The sequence below is a fragment of the Halichoerus grypus genome, chromosome 8 (genome assembly GCF_964656455.1).
Source record: "Halichoerus grypus chromosome 8, mHalGry1.hap1.1, whole genome shotgun sequence".
NCBI classification, from domain to species: domain Eukaryota; kingdom Metazoa; phylum Chordata; class Mammalia; order Carnivora; family Phocidae; genus Halichoerus; species Halichoerus grypus.
The window spans coordinates 3873688-3899324 of record NC_135719.1 but is presented as its reverse complement, the minus strand read 5'-3'; the positions used below and the strand labels follow the sequence as shown (position 1 = coordinate 3899324).

The 25637-nt window shown below is 42.2% G+C and overlaps 1 protein-coding gene across 1 annotated transcript in view; it reads right to left on the bottom strand.

Moving 5' to 3' along the window:
* The window catches only part of HDGFL3 (HDGF like 3), a 79561-nt gene extending 55120 nt beyond the window's left edge, over positions 1 to 24441 (bottom strand). The window contains exon 1 of the mRNA XM_036067135.2: positions 24176 to 24441. Within this exon, the coding sequence (XP_035923028.1) occupies positions 24176 to 24259 (84 nt within the window). The 5' untranslated portion in view covers positions 24260 to 24441. The remainder of the gene's footprint in view (positions 1 to 24175) is intronic.
* Positions 24442 to 25637: the final 1196 nt, after the last annotated feature.

The window sequence follows — 25637 nt, the reverse complement described above, 5'->3', positions numbered from 1 at the left end:
ACTCCATCAAAAAACTACTAGAATAAATGAATTCAGTAAAGTTGTAGGATACAAAATTAATATACAGAAATATCTGTTGTGTTTCCATATACTAATAATGGTGTAGCAGAAAAAGAGATTATCAATCCCATTTACATTTTCACCAAAAATAAAATACCTAGAAATTTAACCAAGGAGGTGAAAAAACTTGTACTGTGAAAACTATAAAACACTGATAAAAAATTGAGGACAACACAAATGGGAAGATATACTGTACTCATGGACTGGAGGAATTAATATTGTTAAAATGTCCATAACTGCCCAAAGAAATGTACAGATTCAATGAATCCCTTTCAAAATACCAGTGGCATTTTTCACAGAACTAGAAAGATCCTAAAATTTGTATGGAACCACAAATGACCCCAAATAGCCAAAGCAATCTTGAAAAAGAAGAACAAAGCTGGAGGTAACAAAATCCCAGATTTCAAGACTTACTATAAAGTTACAGTAATCAAAACAGTATGGCACTGGCACTGAACTAGACACACAGATCAATTTAACAGAGAGCCCAGAAATAAGCCCATGCTTATACGATCAATTAACCTATGACCAAGGAAGCAAGAGTATACAATGGGTAAAAGACAGTCCCTTCGGGCGCCTGGGTGGCTCAGTTGGTTAAGCGACTGCCTTCGGCTCAGGTCATGATCCTGGAGTCCCGGGATCGAGTCCCGCATCGGGCTCCTTGCTCTGCGAGGAGTCTGCTTCTCCCTCTGATCCTCCCCCCTCATGCTCTCTCTCTCTCTCACTCAAATAAATAAATAAAATCTTAAAAAAAAAAAAAAAAAAGACAGTCCCTTCAATAAATGGTGTTGGGAAAACCAGACAGCTACATGCAAAAGAATGAAACTAGATCACTTTCCTATACCATACACAAAAATAAACTCAAAATGGATTAAGGACCTAAATGTGAGACCTGAAACCATAAAACTTCTAAAAGAAAACATAGGCAGTCACCTCTTAAACATTGGCCTTAGCAACATTTCCATAGATATGTCTCCTCAGGCAAGGGAAACAAAAGTAAAAATAAATTACAGAGACTACACCAAAATAAGAAGCTTTCAGAGAAGGAAACCATCAACAAATTAAGAAGGCAACCTACTGAATGGGAGAAGATATTTCGAAATGATATATGCAATAAGGGGTCAATACCCAAATTTTACAAACAATTTATACTACTCAACGGCCAAAAAAAAATCTGATTAAAAAGTCAGCAGAGGACACGATAGACATTTATCTAAAGACGACATACAGATGGCCAACAACACATGAAAAGATGCTCAACATCACTAGTCATTAGGGAAATGCAAATCAAAATCACAATGAGATATCACCTTAAACCTGCTAGAATGGCTAATACCAAGAAGACAAGAAATAATAAGTGTTAGCAAGGATGTCGAGAAAAGGGAACCCTTATGCACTGTTGGTGGGAATGTAAATTGGTGTAACCACTGTAGGAAAACAGTATGGAGGTTCCTCAAAAAATTAAAAACAGAAATACCCTATGACTCTAGTAATTATACTATTGGGTATTTACCCAAATAAAATGAAATTCAGTAAGATATACGCACCTTTATATTTACTGCAGCATTATTTACATTAGCCAACTTATGCAAGCAACCTAAGTGTCCATCAATAGATGAATGGATAAAGAAGATGTGGTACACATATACAATTATTACTCAGCCACAAAAAAGGATAAAATCTTGCTATTTGCAATAACACGGATGGATCTAGAGGGTATTACCACGGATGGATCTAGAGGGTATTACACTAAGTGAAATAACTCAGACAGAGAAAGACAAATGCCATATGATTGCACTTATATGTGGAATCTAAAAAACAAAACAAACAATCTTAAATACAGAGAACGAAACTGTTGGTTGCATAAAGGGACAGGGTTGGGGGGATAGATGAAATAGGTGAAGGGAATTAAGAGATACAAATTTGCAGTTACAAAATAAATCACGGGGACAAAAAGTACAGCATAGGGGAACAGTCAATAATACTGTAATAACACTGTATGGTGACAGATGGTAACTACATTTATAATGGCCAGCACAACATAATATATAGGATTGGCGAATCACTGTCATACACCTGAAACTAATATAACATTGTATGCTAACTATACTTCAAAAAAACCAAACAAAAAAAAACACCAAGCACCCAAAGGACTTGAATGCCACTTATGGAAAGAATTTCAGAACACAAGATAAAAAGTGACAGTAAGGAAAATAATCAAATTGGCTAAAACTAGAACCTGCTCCAACATAAAAGAACATTATAAAACAAAGAAACTAAACCAAATCATTTAAGAAGTGAAGGAAATAAACTCACCTGTAGGAAGAAAGACCAAAATAGAAGACAGTTTGTAAAGACACTATTTGGAATAGGCAAAGCATTTAATTCTTTTTTTTTTTTTTTTTAGTGTTCCATGATTCACTGTTGGCATATAACACCCAGTGCTCCATTCAGTATGTGCCCTCTTTAATACCCATCACCAGGCTAACCCATCCCCCACCCCCCTCCCCTCTAGAACCCTCAGTTTGTGTCTCAGAGTCCATAGCCTCTCAAGGGAAAGCATTTAATTCTATTGAACAGAGCGGAATGAGGTAGACACTGATTCACTGACAAGCAAAGACATCTAATAAGAGGACACTTTTAAGGTTAATGGGTTAGCACTGTTATTGGGTTTCATGTTCATGAAACAACATAAAAGAAGGGTCAATCAGGATTCAATTTCATGTGTACCACCCATGTGTGCTGGCAGACTGGGAAAGCTAGAATGATAGGGAAGGAAATGACTCAAACTTTTTAAATAAAACTGGTTCTGATTTTTTTTAATTATGTACCATAACCTAGAGACTTTATCCCAGGAATGCAAGTTGGTTCAACATATCAAAATCAATCAATATAACATGCCATATTAATAGAACCAAAGACAAAGACCACATGATAATCTCAATAGACACAGGAAAAACATTTGAAAAGATCCAACATCCTTTCATGATAAAAACATTTGACTAGGGGCACCTGGGTGGCTCAGTCGTTAAGCGTCTGCCTTCAGTTCAGGTCATGATCCCAGGGTCTGGGATCAAGCCCCGCATCGGGCTCCCTATTCCGCGGGAAGCCTACTTCTCCCTCTCCCACTCCCCCTGCTTGTGTTCCCTCTCTTGCTGTCTCTCTCTGTCAAAAAATAAATTAAGAAATTAAAAAAAAAATTCGACCAACTGGGAACAGAAGGAAATATCCTTAAGCTGATAAAGGGCATCTATAAAAAACAAACAAACAAACCTTAGTTAATATCATACTTAATGGTGAAAGACTAAAAAATTTCCACATAGGATCAGAAACAAGATGAGGAGATTCACTCTCATTTCTTGTCAGCATTGTACTAGGGGTTCAGCCAGGGCAATTGGGCTGCTGGGAATGTAAAGTAGTAAGCAGCATTGGGAAAGAGTACAGCAATTTTTCAAACATAGAGTAATAATATGACCCAGGAATTCCATTTCTAGGTATATAGCCAAAAGACTGAAAACATTAAGTCCACATAACCAACTGTTACATGAATATTCATCACAGCATTATCCATAACAGCCAAAAGTAGAAACAACCCAAATACCCATCAACTGATGAGTGGTTTTAAGAAATGTGGGATATCCACACAGTGGAATGTTATTCAGCTATGAAAAGGAATGAAGTACTGATATTTGCTCTACATGGATGAAATAAGGATAAACATGATGGTAAGTGAAAGAAGCGAGACACAAAAGGCCACATGTTCTATGATTCCACTTAAATGAAATACCCAGAACGAGCAAATTCACAGAGATAAAGTGGATTTGTGATTGGCAGGGGTATGGGTGATAGGAAGCAACTGCTTCATGAATACAGCGTTTCCCTTTGGATTGGTAAAATGTTCTGGAATTAGTGATAATGGTTGTACAACCTTGTGAATGTAATAAAAATCCCTAAATGACATAATTTAAAAGGGTGAATTTTATGGTATCTGAATTATATCTCAACAAAAAAAGAAACACACACATATATATACTGAGACAGAGTAATGGTAAATTCCAGGTATGCAAGTACAATTTAACATTTAACATCTGTTTATACAATCAATACAAAGGCTAAAAGAGAAAACTTTATGATTATTACAATGTATGGTAAAAAAGGCATTTGACAAAATTTAACTTCTTAAGAATTCCTCGAAAAACAGGAATAAAAGAATATTTCAACATGATAAAGACTATCTATCTGAAAACAGGCAAAATTATATAGAGTAATACAATAAGATGTATTCCTAAAAATCAAGGAGACAAGGATGTCAATTATCTCCAATGCTTAACACTGTTCTGAAAGTTTTAGTTAATATATTAAGAGAATTCTCACCCCACCTTCCAACAAATACTGAAACAGAAAAGACAGAAGAATCATTATCTGCATATGATTTAAGAAAATGTATATCACTAGAAAAACAGAATTAAAGTATAGCAGAATGGGGCACCTGGGTGACTCGGGGTTATGCCACCGACTCTTGATTTCAGCTCAGGTCATGATCTCAGGGTCCTGGGATCAAGCCCTGTGTCAGGCTCCCCACTGAGCGGGGAGCCTGCTTCAGGATTCTCTCTCCCTCTCCCCCTCTCCCCACTCACTTGCTCTCTATAATAAATTTTAAAAAAAAAATAAAGTATAGCAGGATGACAAATAAGTAAAAATAAAAAGCTTTGGCATGTACCATCAGAGACTGGGTTGAAAATATAAAAGAAAAAGACAGAATTTAGTCCTTCAACAAATATTTAGTTTTCTGTGAGCCAGGCACTGTTACAGGTGTTAAGGATATACCGACAAAGAAGAGGCAAAATAAAATAGAACATAACTCTATTAAATAAGTAAATAATTTAGTACATAAGAATGTAAATAAAGAGCTATATAAAATCAGAGCCAAGGATGAAGAAACTGGATGGTAAAACCTCTCATTGAAATGGGATGCCTGCATAGAGACCTGGAAGAGGTCTGGGAGGGATGTAGCGTGAGAGCCTGAGCAAAGTCCCGGAGGCAGCAGCACCACCGGCACAGGAGGAGCAGGGAGGAGGCCCCGGGCTGGACGGAGCAAGAAGAGAGGAGGCTGCATGTACATCCTGCTTTAACAGGTGGCCGTGCCTACACTGCTGAGAACAGACTTTCAGAGGGCAAGAATGGAAAGGGAGACCAGCTAGAAATCGACTCAAATAATATATTTAATAAGAGACAATAGTGGCTTAGATAAGGCTGGTGGCTGTGGAAGTTTTTGGATTCTGCATACACTTTGAAGTTGGAATTAACAGGATTTGCCAGCACACCAGGCGTGGGAGAAGAGCTACAATGTCGGGGATGACACCAAGGTGCTTGCTCTGAGCTACTCAAATTCCTTTTATAAAAGCATCAGCAACAAGAAACAACACCCAGTAATTTTTTTAAAATGTGTGGATCCTTTAGGAAGAAAACCACAAAACTCTACTGACATCGAAAAATAAATAGAAATATTCTATGCCTCTGGCAGGAATGTTTCAATGTTGGAAAAAGGGTCATTTCTCCTATTAATTTACAATTTAATTCACTTCCAACTAAAATTCCATTGAGATTTCTCTGGAAACTCAAGCGTTTCTAAAGTCAATCTAGAAAAACAAATAAGTGAAAATGGTTAAGAATAATTATTCTTAATAAAAAGATTAATTATGAGAAACTTGCTCTTCTCTGCCTAAAATGCATATCCACAGGGCTTCCTCCCTTCCTTCAGGTCTCTGTTCAAATGCCATCTTATTAGAGGCTTTCCCTGAACATTCTATATAAAACACAGCAAGATGCTCTCTTTACTCTGCACCACTGCGAGCACTTCCTGTCCCTTCAACTGTTTCTCGCCTTAGAGAAAAATCACTAGAAGGTAGGTTTTGTCATGTTCTGTACTGGAAACTCTGCCTGTGTGGGGAACAGTGCCTGGAGTAGAGTAGGTGTTCAATCAACAGTTGTTGAATGAATGGAGGCATAAACATGCATTACTGCAGACAGCACACGCAGTGCACTGTGGGGGTTCCGAGCACAGGCTCTGGGGCCAGGGATCAGGTTTATCATTTACTCTAACTGGGCAATCTTTAGAAAGACACTTAAAGTCTCTCTGAACGTCAGGTTTTTCATCTGTAAAGAAGGGGCATCAACATGAATAGCAGAGGGTTACGCGATAACAAATTAAGTAATGGCATATAAGCTCTCAATAATTAATGCTAAGACTCTCTCTCTCTTAACTGTTCTTCCTTACAATAAGCCTACTTTTAAATCAGTTCTCTCAAAATTTCTATCCCCTAATTCTAATTCCACCCTTTTAAAAACTACCAAAGAAAGAAACTAATATTTGCTTAGCTTCAACTATGTGTCAGGTACCCCCCAACCTTGTGAGGGTAGGTAATACCAACTCCACTTTAAAGAAAAGGAAACAAAGGCTAAGGGAGATTAGGCAATTTGCCCAAGATCACACATTTAGTAAGTGGTAGAGCTTCATTTGAACCCATACTTTGGCTCCAAAGTATACGCTCTTTCTGCTACCCCATACTTCCTATTTCTTCTTGTATATGAGTCCCTTAAATATTTGAAAATCACTATCAGCATGTACATCTTTCCTTCTTTGACTAAACATTCAAATCCCTGATTATGTCCTTATATGTCTTTCTCTCTAGGTCCCTCATTGTCAATAATTCATTCTAATTTGTTGAGGTCTCTTAATCTGTGGCATCTTAAATTACAGCTGACCCTTGAACAACATGGGTTTGAACTGCACGGGTCCATGTATATGTGAGGTTTTTCTAATACAGTACTGTAAATGTATTTTCTCTTCCTTATCATTTTAACAATATTTTCTTTTCTCCAGCTTACTTTATCGTAAGAATAAACATATATCTGTGTTAATCAACTGTTTATGTTATTGGTAAGGCTTCTGGTCAACAGTAGGCTACTTGTACTTAAGTTTTCGGGAAGCCAAAAGTTATTGGGTTTTCGACTGTGGGGGTCAGTGCCCCTAACTACTGGCCCCTCATTGTTCAAGGGGCAACTGTAATCATTTTTAAAGGGAACAAAATCTTGTAGACCCCCAGCTGTCATAAAATTTTATCATAATGTTCTAAAACATACACAAATATAAGATATTATAACCATATACTATAAAACCAAGGTTAATTTATATATTAAGTAGAAATAAAGACACATCCAAATGAGGCGCTGCACGTCGCAGTCTGCCTTTTTTTTTTTTTTTAAGATTTTTATTTATTTATTTGACAGAGAGAGACACAGCAAGAGAGGGAACAGAAGCAGGGGGAGTGGGAGAGGGAGAAGCAGGCTTCCCGCTGAGCAGGGAGCCCGATGCGGGGCTCGATCCCAGGACCCTGGGACCATGACCTGAGCCGAAGGCAGACGCTTAACGACTGAGCCACCCAGGCGCGCCGGCAGTCTGCCTTTCTTAAAAAGGCTCCAAAGCCCTAGGGTTTGGGGTCCCTGAGCACTAAAAGAGGCCGCAGGCTGCCACCCAGAAGGAAAATGAGCCATTTTGAACTGTAGAAACCATACACTGCTGGAGAAATCTGCATGCCATTCAAGCGAACTCCCACACTGAACGGCCCCGTCACCCAGAAGATATCCATGCCATTTGGAACTCCGGAAGGCATTCAGAGAAGGAGAACACTACAAGCACAACCCAGCGAACAACCAATTTCAGCGAACCCCTCACCTTAAACCCTGAGCCTATCACTCACCCTGACCCACGCCCTTAACACAGAACCCTGGGAAGCTCACCACAGCGCCGGGAGATGAGGACTGCCATGCCCCTATGCCTTGACCCTAACCCTAGCATGGCTTCTGAGGGGTCTGCCCCCAGAGGCCTGGCTCCAAAGCCCCAGGGATTGGGGACACCTGAGCAATACCAGAGGACTCAGCCTGCCACCCAGAAGGAAACTGAGCCATTCTGTAGAAACCATACACTGCTGGAGAAATCTGCATGCCATTCAAGCGAACTCCCACATTCAATGGCCCCCTGGCCGCAAACCCTGAGACTGACACTCACCCTGATAAATGTCCTCAAATCAGACCCCCAGGAAGCTCGCCACAGCGCTGGCAGAACGCGCCTGCCATGCCCCTAGGACCTAACCCTTACCCTAGTTTGGCTTCTGAGGGGTCCCCAGAGGCCTCGCTCCAAAGACCCAGGGATTGGGGATACCTGAGCAAAACCAGAGGACTCAGCCTGCCACCCAGAAGGAAACTGCACCATTTGAAACTCCAGCAAGCATTCAGAGCAGGAGATCACTGCAATTTCATTCCAGTGAATCGCCAATTTCAGTAGCCTCCTGGCCGCAAAACCTGAGCCTAACACTCACCCTGAAACACAACCTCAACTCAGAACCCTGGGAAGCTTGCCAGAGCATCACAGATTGGGCTTGCCTGCCATGCCCCTAGGCCCTAATCCTAACCCTAGGTTGGCTTCTGAGCGATCTGTCCCAGAAGCCCGGCTCCAGTTCCCAGGGATTGGGGACACCTGAGCAATACCAGAGGACTCAGCCTGCCACCCAGAAGGAAACCAAGGCATTTGGACCCCGGAATGGTTTCAGAGCAGGAGAACTCTCTATGCCCATTCCATCGAACTCCCCTTTCACCAGCCCCCTGACCTCAAACCCTGACCCTGACACTCACCCTACCACCGCCCTCAACTCAGAACCCCAGCAAGCTCGGCACAAGCTCGCCATAGTGCTGTCAGATCGGGCCTGATATGCCCCTAGGCCCTATCCCTAACCCTATGTTGGCTTCTGAGGGGTCTGTCCGAAGAGGCCTGTCTCCAAAGCCCCAGGTACTGGGGACACCTGAGCAATGCCAGAGGACTCATCATGCCACCCAGAAGGAAACCACGGCATTTCAAACTTCGGAAAGCATTAAAAAATAAATAAATAAAGTAACATCAATAAAATCCAAATTAATGATGTTAATTTAGTATCCTATTATTTTGCTGAAATTATATCCTGTTTACAACATGAGTATGTCTCGAGTTCTCTTGCATTTAGCATCCTTACTTTGCCGTGGGCTGTGTGATGAATCAGACTTCACACCACTCTTCTCTATCTGAACTACCAGGAGGCCTGCGTTTGCATGGCCCATCTAGACATCATTAGGTGACCAGGAAGATGTGGGCGATGAGGGAAAAAGAGCACCTAGAATAATCTAAGGTCTTTGTTTTTTGGGGTGACTGGCTGAATAGTAATCTTTCACAGAAACAGAAATACTTAGGTGGGTAGGGGCAGCTAGATTCGTTTTGACAATGAATTTGTGGCACCTGAGAGACGGCTAGATGGGGCTGTTTACACGGTAAATGGATATATGGGTTTGAAGCTCACAATAGTTAAGTCTAGGCTTGAAACAGAGGTTTAGAAGATATTAAATGGTGGCTTGAAGACAAAGAAGATCCTGCAAAGGCACAGTCAGAGAAGTGGAAGAATCTTTCAAGAAAAGAAATACAGGAAGGAAGCCAAGGGAAGAGAATCTTTTAAAAGGCGGTATTAAATTCCATGGAGGCAAAAATAAGGATTGAAATGTGTTCTTTGGACTAGGAGATCATGGTGACCTTTGGGAGAACAGCAGAAAGACAGTAAGGTCGGTTATTTAAGAAGCTTGGCTACCAGGGAAAGCAGAGGGAACAGTGCCTAGAAGACAGGAGAGAGGATTATTTCTGGTCAGGAGAGAGAGAGAACGAGTGGAGGGGAAAAGGCTGCTGAGGTCCCTTCTCTCCACTCCCAGGACCTATTAGAGCACCTGGGACATAGCAAACATTCCAAAAATATTTACTGAATGTTGAATGCAAGAAGGAAAAGAGTGGAGTCAGGCAAGAGGAGGGTCTTAGTAAGGAGGACAGGGAAAAGGTGAACAGGAGGGAAACAAACATTTTTTAATCATGTTAAACTCCAGGCTGTTTATGTTCAAAATCCTTGAAAACAAGTCCTTACTGTCTCCATGTCTCCATTTTACAGAAGGGTCCACTGAGGCCAAGAGATTAGGTAAACTACCCAAGGTCATTTGTCTGCTGAGGTACAGAAGCAACATGCAGACATAGCTTCATCTGCCCACTAACCTCTTGCTCTTCCATTTCACCTTCAAAATGAACATATGGAATATGAAGGTGAAATGACTTGTGGAAAACATCTGAGTTGGAAGAGAATAGTAACGGTATGTCGGAACACCCAAGAAGGATGGACAAGGGGCGTTGAGGACCTAGATGGAAGTAATCCTGGGGCAGGCCCGGGCTGCAGGTCTTTGTGATTACATCCTGCTGGTTGCAGTAGGGAGCAAACAAGGCAGACTATAAGGATGACCCAGGAAGGGGTTTCTAGGATGAACGTATCAAAGTAAAAAAGGAGACTAGGGTGGGAGCAGTTCAAGTGATCACGTTGGTTAAATCTGGGTAAGAAGGAATGAAGCCCAGAGGAGTGGACGTAGCAAGAGAAAGTGGAGAGGTCCAGGGCTCACTCAAGAGTGTACGTAACACTGAATGAGAAACAACTGCACCAGAGCAAAGGAGGCGTCCTCCATCACTGTCCTCTCCACGTCACTTCGGCAAACTGCTCAAACTGCCCACGCCCGCTGAACCGCTCTACTTCTGTAATTTGCTCTTAGCACAATATAAAAACAAGGGACACATTTGTTCTGGGTTACCTGATCCCTTGTAGTTAAATAAATCCTCGCCCCAGACAAGGAGCTTATTAAAACAAACAGTGGAAACCATCATATTTCATAACTGGATCACAGGCTCTGTCTCTCCCCTCCCACCTGGCCTCGCACAAGGTAGGGGCAGCGGACCCCAGCAGCAACAAAGGACTGAGCTGGAGAACAAGCAGAGCTCCTGAACACCTGGCATAGCACAAAGATTAACCGAATAGTATCCTTTTAGTTCCAAGATCCTTCCATTTGGTACAGTGGGGGTGTTTTCTAATAGAAGTGTACTTATTTTGTGTGAGTCAACCACCCAGATATGAGCTCTGAAACCGTGTTTACTATACACCTTTTCAGAAATGTATCTTTTACAGAAATTGAAGAATGCCTTACTATCATCAAGACTAGGTTCTCTCTACTGAGGCTGCTCTATCTAATAATAGCAAGGAAGTCTCTTTTTGATTAGACAAAGTGATTTAAAAAGGAAATACAGAACTATTGGAAATGCATTAGTCCCATGACTTTACACCCACCTCAGAAGGTACCACACACGCCCCATGTCTTCTAAACTTGACAAAAGCCCCTCATCCTCAGTCATAGACAGCCTGGTAACCTCCAGTCTAGTCTCACAAACCCAAGAAAACCCCAGAGCCTCAATACTATCAGCCAGGGAACACTATGTAGTCCAACAGTGTACGTAGCTGGGTACTTAAGAAATGCATGGAGCTTACTATCCTTAAGAAGGCATATAGAGGAAACTCTAATTAGCTTCCAGAGAGTTGTTAGATCCATGTACAGTTCAGAGATTAGATGGAAGATGAGAGTAGAAATACTGGATCTGTATACGAAGCCTTTTGAGATCAAGGGCAATACTGGCCTGGATGGTTAAATGACTAAAATAATATAGCTTTCATCGTTTATGTTCATGTGATCTTCATGTAAGACTGTGGCTACAGCAGAATACAAAGCTCAGGACTGCTAACTCATCTCAAAAATCCTACTACTGTCAGGGCGCCTGGGTGGCTCAGTCAGTTAAGTGTCTGCTGTCAGTTCAGGTCATGATCCCAGGGTCCTGGAATTGAGCTCCCTGCTCAGCGGGGAGTCTGCTTGTCTCTCTCCCTGTGCCCCTCGCCCTAGTTCGGGCTCTCTTTCGTTCTCTTAAGTAAGTAAATAAGTAAATAAATAAATAAATAATCTTTTTAAAAAATCCAACTACTGTCATATATATATATATACACACACACACATATACTTACATATAGATTAATTTCCCTTTGGCCTAACAAGAGCAGACCAGTGGTTTTCAAACTGCAGGTAGTGAAACTGATTTAGTGGGTTGCAACCTGATTTTATACAAAATAAAAATATAAAAATAACAGAATGCATCACATATAGTATGATTTGGTGAAAACTTATTACTGGTGTGTGTGTGTGTGTGAAATTAGTTACTTCTTTTCTTACTATGGGCTTTATTTCTTAATATAGTAAAAAAAAAAAGTCTCAAAGCCAGCAGACTGATTGCGTCAGAATCAATCAGCAACAATGACTTATTTCCAAGATCTAAATATTTTCAAAATTATTGACTTAATCCTCACGTAGCAGTTCAGTGAGGGGAAATAAGAACAGTCATGCCTTATTTGAATGTAGTTGATCTCATTTTGAAAGTCAAACAGAGGTCTAGAGGGAATTAATTTTCAATCTAGTCAACATATGTAACTCTAAAAAAAATGAACCAAGGATCTGTCCTACCGCTCCCTCTGAATATACATTTCCTCCAAAGTTAAAGACGCCATTAGCACAAAAGTTCTACTTTGGTGACAAAGAAAAAGGAAAAACAGATCTAAAGCATGAGTTTATTTTTTGACATTTCTTCCTACATAAAAATTTTTGAATCTTCTGTGACACTCATTTTTCTATTGGTAATCACTTCTGAACCTAACAAACCCAGCACTTCTAACAGCTCTCATCTTAAATTTATTTTGCAATACAAACTGAGAAGTTAATGCTATGTTATCAAGAATTTTCCAGTCCTCATGGAGGCAACTTTGTTAGCATGGAGCCCCCCCCCCCCCACTGACAACCAGATAACGTCCACTTCTGGGTAGCCTTGCAAACTATAATCAGATTTAGAGTCCACTCAGAGCTCGAGTGTTCATGATCAAGTGGGAAGAGTAGTTTTTTCACAGATCCTTTCTGTATGCTGACATAGTCCAGTTTAGTTTGCCCCCAAATACTTAAGCTACGGGGAACCTCCAGAAATGGCCCACTACACACAGGAATCTGAGGGAGGAGTACCAATGAGAAGTGCCCACAATGCTCAGAGCCTAGAGCCAACTCAGTATTATTATAAAGTCACAAGGAAACTACTGAAAGACACCTGCCAAACCACAAAAGCATTTACTAAGACTTCACCAGGTTTCTACCATCATATAAGAAGGAGTTTGGTGCTCTGGTAGGTAACTGTTACTCTGGTAGGTAACTGGCACATCTTAACACATGATTACTAGGAAAAAAGGGAAAGCAAATAGAAATTTAGTAAAAACAATTTTTTAAAATTTAAATTCAAGTGTTGGTTTCAAGAGTAAAATATAGTGATTCATCACTTATATATAACATCCAGTGCTCATCACAAGTGCCCTCCTCAATGCCCATCCCCCCCAACCTCTCCTCCAACTGTTAGTTCTCTACAGTTAAGAGTCTTTTATGGTTTGCCTCCCTGTTTTTATCTTATTTTTCCTTCCCTCCCTATGTTCATCTGTTTTGTTTCTTAAATTCCACATATGAGTAAAATCATATGGTATTTGTCCTTCTCTGACTTATCTCACTTAACATAACACACTCTAGTTCCATCCACATCATTGCAAATGGCAAGATTTCATTTTTTAAAAAGATTTTGTTTATTTGAGAGAGAGAGAGAGAACACAAGCAGGGGGAGGGGCAAAGGGAAAGGGAGAAGCCGACTCTCCACTGAGCGCGGAGCCTGACTTGGGGCATGGGGCTCAAGAAATCATGGACTCTGAAATCATTCAGGACTCTGAAATCATGACCTAAGCCAAAGTCAGATGCTCATCCAACTGAGCCACCCAGGGGCCCCAGGATTTCATTCTTTTGATGGCTGAGTAATATTCCTGTGTGTGTATGTAGGTACACACGCTTTCTTTATCCATTCATCAGTTGATGGGCATTTGGGCTCTTTCCGTAACTTGGCTACTGTTGATAGTGTTGCTATAAACACTGGGGTGCATGTGCCCCTTCAAATCAGCATTTTTATATCCTTTGGATAAATACCTAGTAGTGCAATTGCTGGGTTGTAGGGTAGCTCTATTTTTTAACTTTTTAAGGAACCTCTATACTGTTTTCCAGACTGGCTGCACCAGTTTGTATTCCCACCAACAGTGCAAAAAGGTTCCCCTTTCTCCGCATCCTCACCCACATCTGTTGTTTCCAGAATAGTTAATTTTAGCCATTCTGACAGGTGTGAGGTGGTATCTCATTGTGGTTTTGATTTGTATTTCTCTGATGAGTGATATTGAGCATTTTTTCATGGGTCTGTTAGCCATTTGTATGTCTTCTTTGGAGAAATGTCTGTTCATGTCTTCTGCCCATTTCTTAACTGGATTATTTATTTTTTGGGTGTTGATTTTGATGAGTTCTTTATAGATTCTGGATACTAGCCCATTAATCAATGTCATTTGCAAGTATCTTCTTCCATTCCTTCGGTTGCCTTTTAGCTTTGTCAATTGTTTCCTTTGCTGTGCAGAAGCTTTTTATCCTGATTAAGTCCCAATAGTTCATTTTTGCTTTTGTTTCCCTTGCCTCTGGAGACGTTCCTAGTAAGAAGCTGCTGTGGCCAGGGTCAAAGACATTGCTGCCTGTTTCTCCTCTAGGATTTTGATGGTTTCCTATCTTACATTTAGGTCTTCCATCCATTTTGAATTTATTTCAGTGTCTAGCGTAAGAAAGTGGTCCAGTTTCATTCTTCTGCATATTGCTCTCCAGTTTTCCCAAGATCATCTGTTGAAGAGACTGTCTTTTTTTCCAGTGGATATTCTTTCCTGCTTTGTCAAAGATTAGTTGACCATAGAGGTGACAGTTCATTTCTAGGCTCTCTATTCCGTTCCACTGATCCATGTGCCTGTTTTTGTGCCAGTACATACTGTCTTGATGATGACAGCTTTGCAATATAGCTTGAAGTCTGGAATTGTGATGCCTCCCACTTTGCTCTTCTTTTTCAACATTACCTTGGCTATTTGGGGTCTTTTCTGGTTCCATACAAATTTTAGGATTGTTTGTTCTAGTTCTGTGAAAAAATGCTGGTGTTACTTGATTGGGATTGCAATGAATGTGTAGATTGCTTTGGATAGGCAGTATAGACATTTAAACAGTATTTTCTTCTAATCCAGGAGCATGGAATGTTTTTCCATTTCTTTGTGTCCTCTTAAATTTCTTTCATTAGTGTTCTACAGTTTTCAGTGTACACATCTTTTACCTCTTTGGTTAGGTTTATTCCGAGGTATCTTCTGGTTTTTGTGCAACTGTAAATGGGATCGATTCCTTGATTTCTCTTTCTGCTGCTTCATTATTGATGTATAGAAATGTAACAAATTTCTGTATGCTGACTTTATATCCTGCGACTTTGCTAAATTCATGTATCAGTTTTAGCAATTTTTTGGTGGAGTCTTTCAGGTTTTCTACATAGAGTATCATGCTGTCTGCAAAGAGTGGAAGTTTGACTTCTTTGCTGATTTGGATGCCTTTTATTTCTTTTTGTTGTCTGATTGCTGAGGCAAGGACTTCCAGTACTATGTGGAACAACAGCGGTGATAGGACATCCCTGTCGTGTTCCTGACCTTAGGGGAAAAGCTCTCAGTTTTTCCCCACTGAGGATGATATTAGCTGCAGGACTTTGGTATACGACCTATATGACACTGTGGTATTAATAAACACAAATATTTAACTGAATTAATGTCTTTGGTTACAAGTTAGGCAAACTATATATATGGTCTATGATCCTTAATTAGCAAACTTACTTCATGTACATTTCAACATTTGATTCCAAGGAAAAAAGGGAAAGAAAATAAGAATTATCATCCTATTTTACAAAAAGGCTATAATAAAAAAAGATGCCCAAACCTGACAAACCAAGACAGTGGTAGAATAAAGTACATGTCTTTTAACTCCTGGTGTCATTGTTCTTCCCAACATCACAGGAAATCTTGCTCAGATATCTGGAGAACATCCTTCTAAATGTTTAACTCACCAATTATTAGATTACTTCATTCTTTTTACCTCTACGTGGTTCCCTGTGACCATACAGCTACTTTACCTAACTGCAGCAAATTACTATTTGGTAAGAAATAGAATAGAAAAATTCATTCACTAACACAGCTGAGAAGCGATTACATATATGAGTGGCAGGGAAAGAACACAGGAAGATGCTGTTATAGGGATTAAGAAAACAGTGGCTAGTAGTAGTTCTTGTGATTTAGCTTCTAGGCTCTACTGAACCAGTAACTCATAACTGCCCCACCTGGTGTTCAAAGTGTATGTATTCTCTCACACATAAAGGCTTTAGAACCTACACTAAGTCAACACCATGCTTGTCACTCAGAATTGATTTTAATGGGTCTCTGCTTTCTCTGTATGCATAACTAGTATCTTAGTTTTTACTGCCTTGTGTCAAAGGGCTTTCAAAGAGATACAGACTAGAGAAAAATAATATAATAAATGTCACAATAAATGTTCTCTGACTTGAGAATGCCAGCCTCCCAGCAGCTTCTGAGTACTACTACATGGTCTTCTTAACCACCACCAAATGCTTCTTCAGTCCCTTCACCCACTCTGTTATCACATTTCTTATGTTCCTGTGGCATTCTTAATGATCTGGGATTAACACACTTACTCAGTGTGTAATCTTAGGTGAATTTCTTAAGTCTTGGTTTTCTTATGGGGATATATACCTTACAGTAGCATTATCAGGTATTTGTCCTAACCTGTAATCAAGACATATATGATACATGATTTGATGTCGTATATGATAGACATATACATACTCTGCCTAACTTGTAAACAAAGAAATTAATTCAATTAAATACTTGTATTTACTAAACTGACAAATATTTTAAAAAATTTGAATCCTCTACTTTTAGTGAATGTGTGAGAAAACAGGTATTCTCTTATTCTGCTACTGGGTAAGACAGTCAAAACTTCTCTGGATGACAATGTAACAATATAAATCCAAAGTTTTAAAACATGCACACGCCACGCCACTCGACTGAGAAATATAATTCCCAGAGACTTGTCCTGAGCAAGTTAACTAATGATTTAGCTAAAAGCATGCTTCTCAGAGTATTATTTTACAGTATAAAACTGGAAATAACCTAGATGCCCTCTAACAGGCACTGGTTATAATTTATAACAAACAGGTCTATACCGGGGCGCCTGGGGGGCTCGTCGTTAAGCGTCTGCCTTCCGCTCAGGTCTCCTGGGATCGAGCTCCTCCTCATCGGGCTCCCTGCTCAGCGGGAAGCCTGCTTCTCCCTCTCCCACTCCCCCCTGCTTATGTTCCCTCTCTTGCTGTGTCTCTCTCTGTCAAATAAATAAAATCTTAAAAAAATAAAAATAGATCTATACCATAAATTACCAGATGGCTATTACAAATAATGCTACAGGAATATATTCATTGCCATTGAAAGTCATCTAAGATATACTGTTTAAGTGGGGATAAAAGGCTGCAAAACTGTATATATTACAAAAATTATGTACTTACACATGTAGGTGCATATTCATGCTTATGACTAGGTAGAGGGATCTTTCTACAATGAATATTATTTATAAAAACTTTTTACACAGATGAGATATAAAATTTATAACATAAAAGTCAATCCATTCTCTCTTTTAAATAGTTAAAGATAGTTTAAATATTTACAGTATGAGCAGGGGTGCCTGGCTGACTCGGTCAGTGGAGAGAGTGACTCTCGATCTTGGGGTTGTGAGTTCGAGCCACATGTTGGGTGTAGAGATTACTTAAAGAAATTTTTTTTCTTTTTAGGAGAGCAAGCACAAGCAAGCAAGCCAGACTGTTGGGTGGAGAGGGACCGAGAGAGAGAGTATTAAGCAGGCTCCACGTCCAGCACAGAGCCCCATGCAGGGATTGACCTCATGACCCTGAATCATGACTTGAGCAGAAATCAAGAGTCTGATGCTTAAACAACTGAGGCATCCAGGCACCCCCAAAATAAAATCTTAAAAAAAAGTTTACAGTATGAGCAGATTCTTTTAGATGCAAGGAATACTACTGACCTTCAAGGATCCTCTATAGTCAGTACTCTGTGGTGAAAGACCTTTTTTTTTATTTCTAATTTGTTACAGACTGACTTTTTTATAATACATGAAAAATGAAATATTAGAAAAATAAAATTAAAGTTATATAAAATATAAACTTAATTTTAAAAACTAAATTCACAAACATAAAGTCATTCTATCAGATTGCTAAAAGAAAAGGTTTCTACATTCTTACTTTCAATTTCTGCACCTATCTGGTCCTTCACAGGTAACAGTCTGCAGACCATGCTCTCAGTAAGCAAGGCTCTAAGGGATTAAGAAGCCTTTTTGCAGTGGACTAATCGCTGCATCAAGCAGACTGGATTCTGACTGAACATCTGGACAATCTTCTGCAACAGAAGATAACTCTCTCCAATAAACAGGAGTATTTGGGCTCTTCCCCTATTATGTTTACCATATTTACTAGCCTACTTTGTTTTTTCTTATGCTAATAGGCATTTTCAATAAAGTCAAACATAATTTTAAACCATTAGTCATTTTCCAAAAGAATCAAACACAATCTCATAAAGTAGAAACCTGACTTCAGAAAATTAACATTTTCCAAATCCCGGGGAAACAGTAGTCATTAGGGCATAGCAAAGGGGATGTGCCAGAAATACAGATTCGTCTGGTTGAAACGGGAGCAATGAAAAATGTACATATTGATACTGAGGGTTTAAGTTGCCTATCTCCTCCCAGAGTTAAGCAGAAGAAAATGCGACAATGTGCCAGTCCCTTGGCAACAGAAATATAGTCCCCAGGGAAAGGCTGAATGAATCCCTGCCACTCCACCTGAGGAATGAACCAATGATGGGCTTCTCTGGACTCATGCCAAAGAAATGGGAATTATAAACATCTTACTTTATGTTGAGATTAAAAAGAATTTACATCCCAAGTGATTCCCTGAAATTATGTAGCCTGGTCTCCGGAAATAAAGGTTCACAGTTTAGTAATTTACTGTCAAAAGCAAAAAAACTGAAAGTACTATCGATCAGAACTAAGGATTCTCAATCAGTGTTTATATTAATAAAGGGTATGGAAACACTTTAATTATGTAATTTTAATATTTTTAAATTGCTGCATATTTAAAGTAGGTAGAAAATTGAAAAACTATACCTAGCACAGTGCCTTACACACAGTAGGTGCTCAGTAAAAGTTTAGCTAAGAGTTTAGCTCTTCGAGCTGTCCTAGAATGGTAGTCAAATGCTTTTTTTTTTTTTTTTAAGATTTTATTCATTTGAGAGAGCAAGAGTGAAGGCAGGAGCAGTGGGGAGGGGCAGAGGGAGAGGGAGAAGCAGGCTCACTGCCAAGCAGGAAGCCCAACATGGGGCCCTATCCCAGGACCCTGAGATCATGACCTGAGCCGAAGGCAGACGCCCAAACCAAGAGAGCCACCCAGGTGCCCCCAGTTGCTTTATTCTTATCAGGTAAGAAGTTAAGAGCTAGATCAAAAAATATGATGAGCAATGATTTAGTATGAAACGAACAGAAAGACTCTAATATAGTTAAACAAAAGACAGCCAGAAACCAGAACTAAAAAGAAATGTAACGAGAAAGCTGTAAAGTAGTAAATGAAGTTTCTAAGATGGTCAAAAGGGAACAGGAAGATGCAAATTGGTAGCACTGAAGCCTTAAAGAAAAAAAAAATTCTCACAGAAAGCTAAGAATGGTCAAATTCAATCCATGAAGTCTGAAGTATTAGATTCTTTTCTCCCACTTCATACAAAGTATGCATTTTTTAAATTGAGGTAAAACTTATACACAGTACAGTGTGCAAATCTTGAATGTACAGTTTGACAAGGTTTTACACGTACACATCCAGATCATGATAACGTACACTTTCAGGACTTCCTCCCAGTCTGTAACACCCCCCTCCACCCCACCAAGAACTGATCACCACTTAGCAATTTTGCCTGCTTTTGATGGTCATGGTATCATACAGAATGTACTCTTGTGTTGGCTTTTTTCACTCAAACCCAAATTTTGAAATACATCCCTATTTTTGTGGGCATCAGTAGTTTGTTCCTTTTTACTGCTGAGCAGTACTCCACTGCATGAATATGCTACAATTTGGTTTAGCCATTCTCCTGTTGATGGACATTTGGGTTGTTTTCAATCTTCTGCTCTTATGAATAAAGCTGTCATGTATGAGCATTCTTGTACAAGTCTTTTGGTGGACATAAACACTCATTTCTCTCGGGTATATGCCTAGAACAGACTTCTAAATTACAAGGTACAATATAAATTAACTATATAGATTGGGCCAGTTTTCCAAAGTGATCATACCAATTTACTCTCCGATTAGCAATGCTGGAGAGATCTCATACAAAGTTTTTAAATTTAAAAAGAGTTCTTTGGTTGAAACACAAGAGTTTTGAGACTGTTTTATTTCCATCTTTTAGAGCAGGGGTAACATACACAGAGTGCTCACACCTCAGGGGATATACAAGACGATTTGGGGGGAGAGTGTAAGAAGAAAACAGTACAATTTCTATTTTAGTTTCTTATTCTTTTACCTAAAACGTATAATATTTAATATATAAATTGACACTGGTGTCCTTATTCAGATGGTTATATTTATTCACTTTGGGCACACTGTGATTTACTGCCATTTGAGAGTGCCTAGTTGAGCAAAATTACGGAATATTCACTTCTAAATGAACTCTTGCCAAATGAACAAGTGGCTAAAAGGAGTCCTGCAAAGATAATACCAATAATGTAAGCACAAGCAAACAAGGAAATGGCCCAGCTGACATTTCTATTATAGAAAATCTCTTCAGAAAAACTATCTAGTCATATCTCACAAGAAACAGGGAAAAAATATTCCAAAAGTTAATATCTTTAAAAATATAGACTTAATCTACTATTAATATTTTGCTAATAAGAATTTTAAAACATAAATTATATCATCTGTCATCCCCTTTAGTTTCTTTGGGTATTTATTTTATAATGTATGTAATAGTACATGTATATATAATTTAAGGTAAATTTATACATATTAGGGATGCATGCTCAATTTTTTTTTAACCAATAGAGTACACAATCAAAAGGGTTCAGAGACTCTTATTTTAGCATAAGTATTTTTAATATCAAGCTAGTTAATCCTTAGGTACAAATGAACTTGTATTTTTAAGTCATATGCAATATAAAATATACTCCATTAGAAACAGCTAGCTGGCTACTCAATGTTAATATAACACATCTGAATAGGGAAGAGGACGGGAATTAACTGGGAAGAGCCATGAGGAACTTTCATGGGTACTGATACTACCCTCTATCTTGCACAGGGTTTGGATTATACCAGTGTATATCTGTCAAACTCACTGAATAGTACATTAAGTGTGTTTCAGTTTACATAAATTTTACCTCAAAAGACAAAAAGAAAAAAGGATCTATGAAAAATATTGACCTCTAGTTAATGATAATGCATGCTGAAGTGTCTAGGGGTAAATTATACTGATGCCTGCAACTTACTTTAAAATGCATTAAAATAAGATGGACTGCTGTATGGATAGAGCGATGGATACATGAATAATATGATAAAGCAAGTACGGTAAATGTTAATTGTAGAATTTGAGTGGTAGATATAAGGGTGTTCACTGTACAATTATTTTAACTTTTCTATACATTTGAAATGAATCATTTCAACAAAATGTTGGGGAAAATAACCTATCTAACTCAAAAGTTGAAAATTAAAAACAGTATAGTAATACAGGGGAAAAGTTAGAAATCCAAAATGGAAAAAAGGGAGGAACACCCCAGCACCGCTGGTTGGTGCTTTTACACACCCTTAAATCTGTGAGGTGAGAATTATGCCTATTTCACAGGCTAGTAAATTAAAATTTCGAAAGACGACAGACTATGCCTAAGGTCACAGAGTATGAAGCGCAGCCAAAAGTGGAATCCAACCTGACCAAATTTACTAGATGAGTGAATCCTTTTGGCCCACATTCCTCACAAGGGGCTGCCTAGGACCCAACATCTTCCCTACAGCTGGGAAGTTGCTTCTCCATTCAAGCATGGACCTTCTTTGATAGAAAAGTCCTCCCCACAGTCTGAACCGAAATCTGTCTCCCCCATGTTTTTCCTCCTAGGTCTGATCCCTTGGGGCCACACAAAATCTAATCCCCACAAGACAGGCCTTCATATCGAGTGACAGTATTTGAAATTTGAATAAGTAGGATTTTTTTTTCCCAGTTAGCATTTTGTAATATCATGTACAAAGCTATAGCTAGGTGTGAAATGGGGATAATGCCTCAGAGAACTGGAGTGGAAATAACATGAGAACATACATGAAGCATACAGCATGGTACTAACAGAGCAGGGACTCAAATACCTTTTTCTAACCCTTACCTTTCCTTGGAAATTAATAACATGCTACTCATTATAAAATACCTTTTTTTTAAATTAAAAAAAAGAGAGAGACATGTCCTTTCCTTGAAAAGTTTATGTTAAATGGGGAAGAGAGAGATTTTTTTCCCCTGCATTTATTTTATCTAACAACCTGATTTTGTTTCCTCATCTTATTTTCCATTTTGCCTTGGTTTTGGAATTACAACTTCTAGGAATTTCACGTGCAATTAGATACACAGCTAGGACTACTTCTGCAGCACTTTTTTTGTTTCAAAATTACTACAGGTGGCAACTTGTTAATGAAATTTTAAGTTTTGGGGTTTTTTTTTTTGACTCTCCAAAGTTATTTTCACAGCCTAATGGAACCTGACCCTCACTTGAAATCTGAGGTGTCAGTACTGGAAGGAATCCTAGAGATGATCATTTTATAGTTGCAGAAATGGATGTTCAGACAGTTGAAATGATTAGCCCATAACAAAGCCCAAACCAAATACCAGGCCCCCCCAATTCCCAGGCCAACTGTTCTTTCTGTTTTACAATCGTGCCAAACTAAATACAAAAAAAGTGATTCTGTCCATCCGTTACTTCAACTTCACGAATTTCAGCCTGGCCACCCGTGATGTCACTTCCTTTTGTGAACGGGTGTTTTCCCCCCTTGGTCTGGCTACCTTCACTTGACTGTAACACCACATTTTGGGGCTCACACTCTTATTGATGCCAGGTTTTCCCACGTCTACCTCCGTTCCCCAAGGATACCAACAGAGCCTCCAAACGCCCTGACCCTCCTTTTCACTCTATCTCCCGTTTCAAACAACTAACTGCCAACCAGGATAAAAATCAAAAAGTAAAAGGGATTTATTTTTAAAGCACAAAGCACACACGGCAGTGTTGATCTCCTCGCTCCAAGGGCCCGATAAAAAAAAATTAAAAAATTAACGCCGTGTGCTCCACGCAGATGCTTTCTAGAGAAAGCGCCCTGCGACAACCTTGCCAGAGAGGGGGAGAGCCATTGTGGGCCGGGGCGGGAGGCCCAGGAGAAGGTCTGGGATCCGACCTGAAACAAACATGGAGGTGAAGAGGCGCGAGGAGCGTCGCGGACCCCCAGCTGGGCGCCGGCCGCCCCGGGTGCCGTGCAGGCGCGCCGGGCGGCGGGGATGCACGGAGCCCGGGACAATGATGGGGCCGGCGGGGCGCCCGGAACCGCGCTCAGGGAAAACTCAACAAGTCTGGATGGCGAAGGCGGCGCCGAGGGATGGATGAACGCTGCCAGGAGGCTCCTGCCGGCCTCTGCATGCCCACTGGCCCTTCCCAGGAGTCGCCGCCGCGGCCCCCGCCGGCTCGCCGACAGCCATTTGCATTACGCTCCCCTACGTGCCCCGACGTCCGCCCGGGACCCGGCTGCCCACCCGCGACCCTGCCCGCAGCCATGCCTCCCGCCCAGGCCCGCCGCCCGGCGGCGCGGCTGCCCGGGTGCCCGGCGGCGGGCCTGCCCGGGCCGGAGCCGCCTTCGAGAGGGGGCGGAAGGATGGCCGCCCTCGCGGGGAGCGGGCGCGGCCCGGAACCGTCGCCTCCGGCCCGGGCCCGTGCTCCGTGCGCAGCGCCGCCCGCGCCTCCAGCCCCGGCCGCGGCCGGCTCGGGGCGCCCGGCGCCGGGCTCCGGGCTGAGGCGGATGGGGAAAGGGGGCGGGCGCGCCATCATGAAGGGGAAAATGGTGGGCGGGCGGGCCCGCGGCCGCCGTACTCACCCGGGCCGGCCAGTGCGGGTAGCCCTTCATCTTGGCGAAGACCAGGTCGCCCGCCTTGTACTCGCGGGGCCGCGGACGCGCCATCCCGGCCGCTTCCTCCCCCGCTCGTCCTTGGTCGCCGCGAAGATGCCGGGAGGCCGCCCCCCCGTGGGCCGACGGACTGCGCCGCGCTCCCCGCGGGCCTCGAGCGGGCGGGCGAGCGGCCGCTCCGACGAGGGGAAGCGGCGAGGCGGCGGCTGAGGCGAGGGGTGGGCGGGGGGCGCAGCAGGCCCGGCAAATCACGGCCCGGCAGCGGGGGAGGGGAGCCCCCGGCCGCTCGGCTCTCGCCCGCGCCGAGGTCCCCGCCGCCGCCGCGCGCTGCTCACAGGCGCCGCGTCGCCTGCCTCATGCCGCCGCCGGCCTCCCTCCCGGGCTCCCGGGCGCGGCGCGAGCGCCGGGCCTCGCGCCTCCTCCGAATTCCTCCTCGGGCAGCGACCGCAAACACGATCTTATTATTGTTCTCGCGCGCGCTCAGCATCCCCCCCGCCCCGCTTCCCGCTCCCCTCCCCTCCCGCGCCGGCCGGTTAATTCCTAGGTACACGGCCGGCTTTCGCCCAGAAACCGAGCGCGCCAGCCCGGCTGCTCGGCGGGCGGGCGGGCGGTGGGCGCGTCCTCCCCCAGCACCGAAGCCCGCGCGGGGCGGGCGGGAGCGCCTACTCCGGAGGACGCCCGCCGCCCGCTCTCTTTTGTTCTGGGCCCGGAGCTGCCTGCCGCAGCCCAGCCAATCACCACCTGGCCGCCCCCCTCCCCGCCGGCCCGCGCCACTCTAGGGGGGCGCTCCCCTCCCCCTGCGCCCCCCAGTCCCACGCCCGCCCCTCGCCCGGCCGCCCCCCGCGGGCCCCTGCTGCGGGTGCTCCCCGGTGAGTGGGGCACAAAGGCGCTGCAGGCCTGGGGGACGGCTGCGCGAGGGGACCCGCTGCCCTGACCATCAGGCTGCCTGCAAAGAGCCCCGCTCTGGAGTCAGCGACCTTGCTGGGTCCTCGGCCCAGGTCTGCCCGTGACAATGCAGTGTGACCCACCTAGGGCAGGCTCTTCAGCCGGAGTCACGGGAGGTGGCTCTCATGTGCCTGGCGGCACAGTCGGGATTCGAACGCGGACCTACAGGACTCCAGAGTCCAAGCGCGGTCGTGCTTCTCCTCGCGTGGGTCTTACAGGCCTGTAGTTTTGGGAAAGGGACTTAACTCTGGCCGGTCACTTGTTTCCAATCCTGGCAACGTTTCGGACACCGTGTTTTGCACCTGCCTAATGATGAATGCCGCTTCTTTCATCATCCCGAAGCCCACCTGTAAGAAGTCACGGGCGCAGCCCCTGAGTGTAACCTACTTTCTGTGGCCTTTGTCACAAGGACAGTTCTTGTACGTGTTTGTCCCCTCCTCTGAGCTTTCCTGCTCTCCCCTTTTGTAGAAGCCATTCCTTTCTAGCA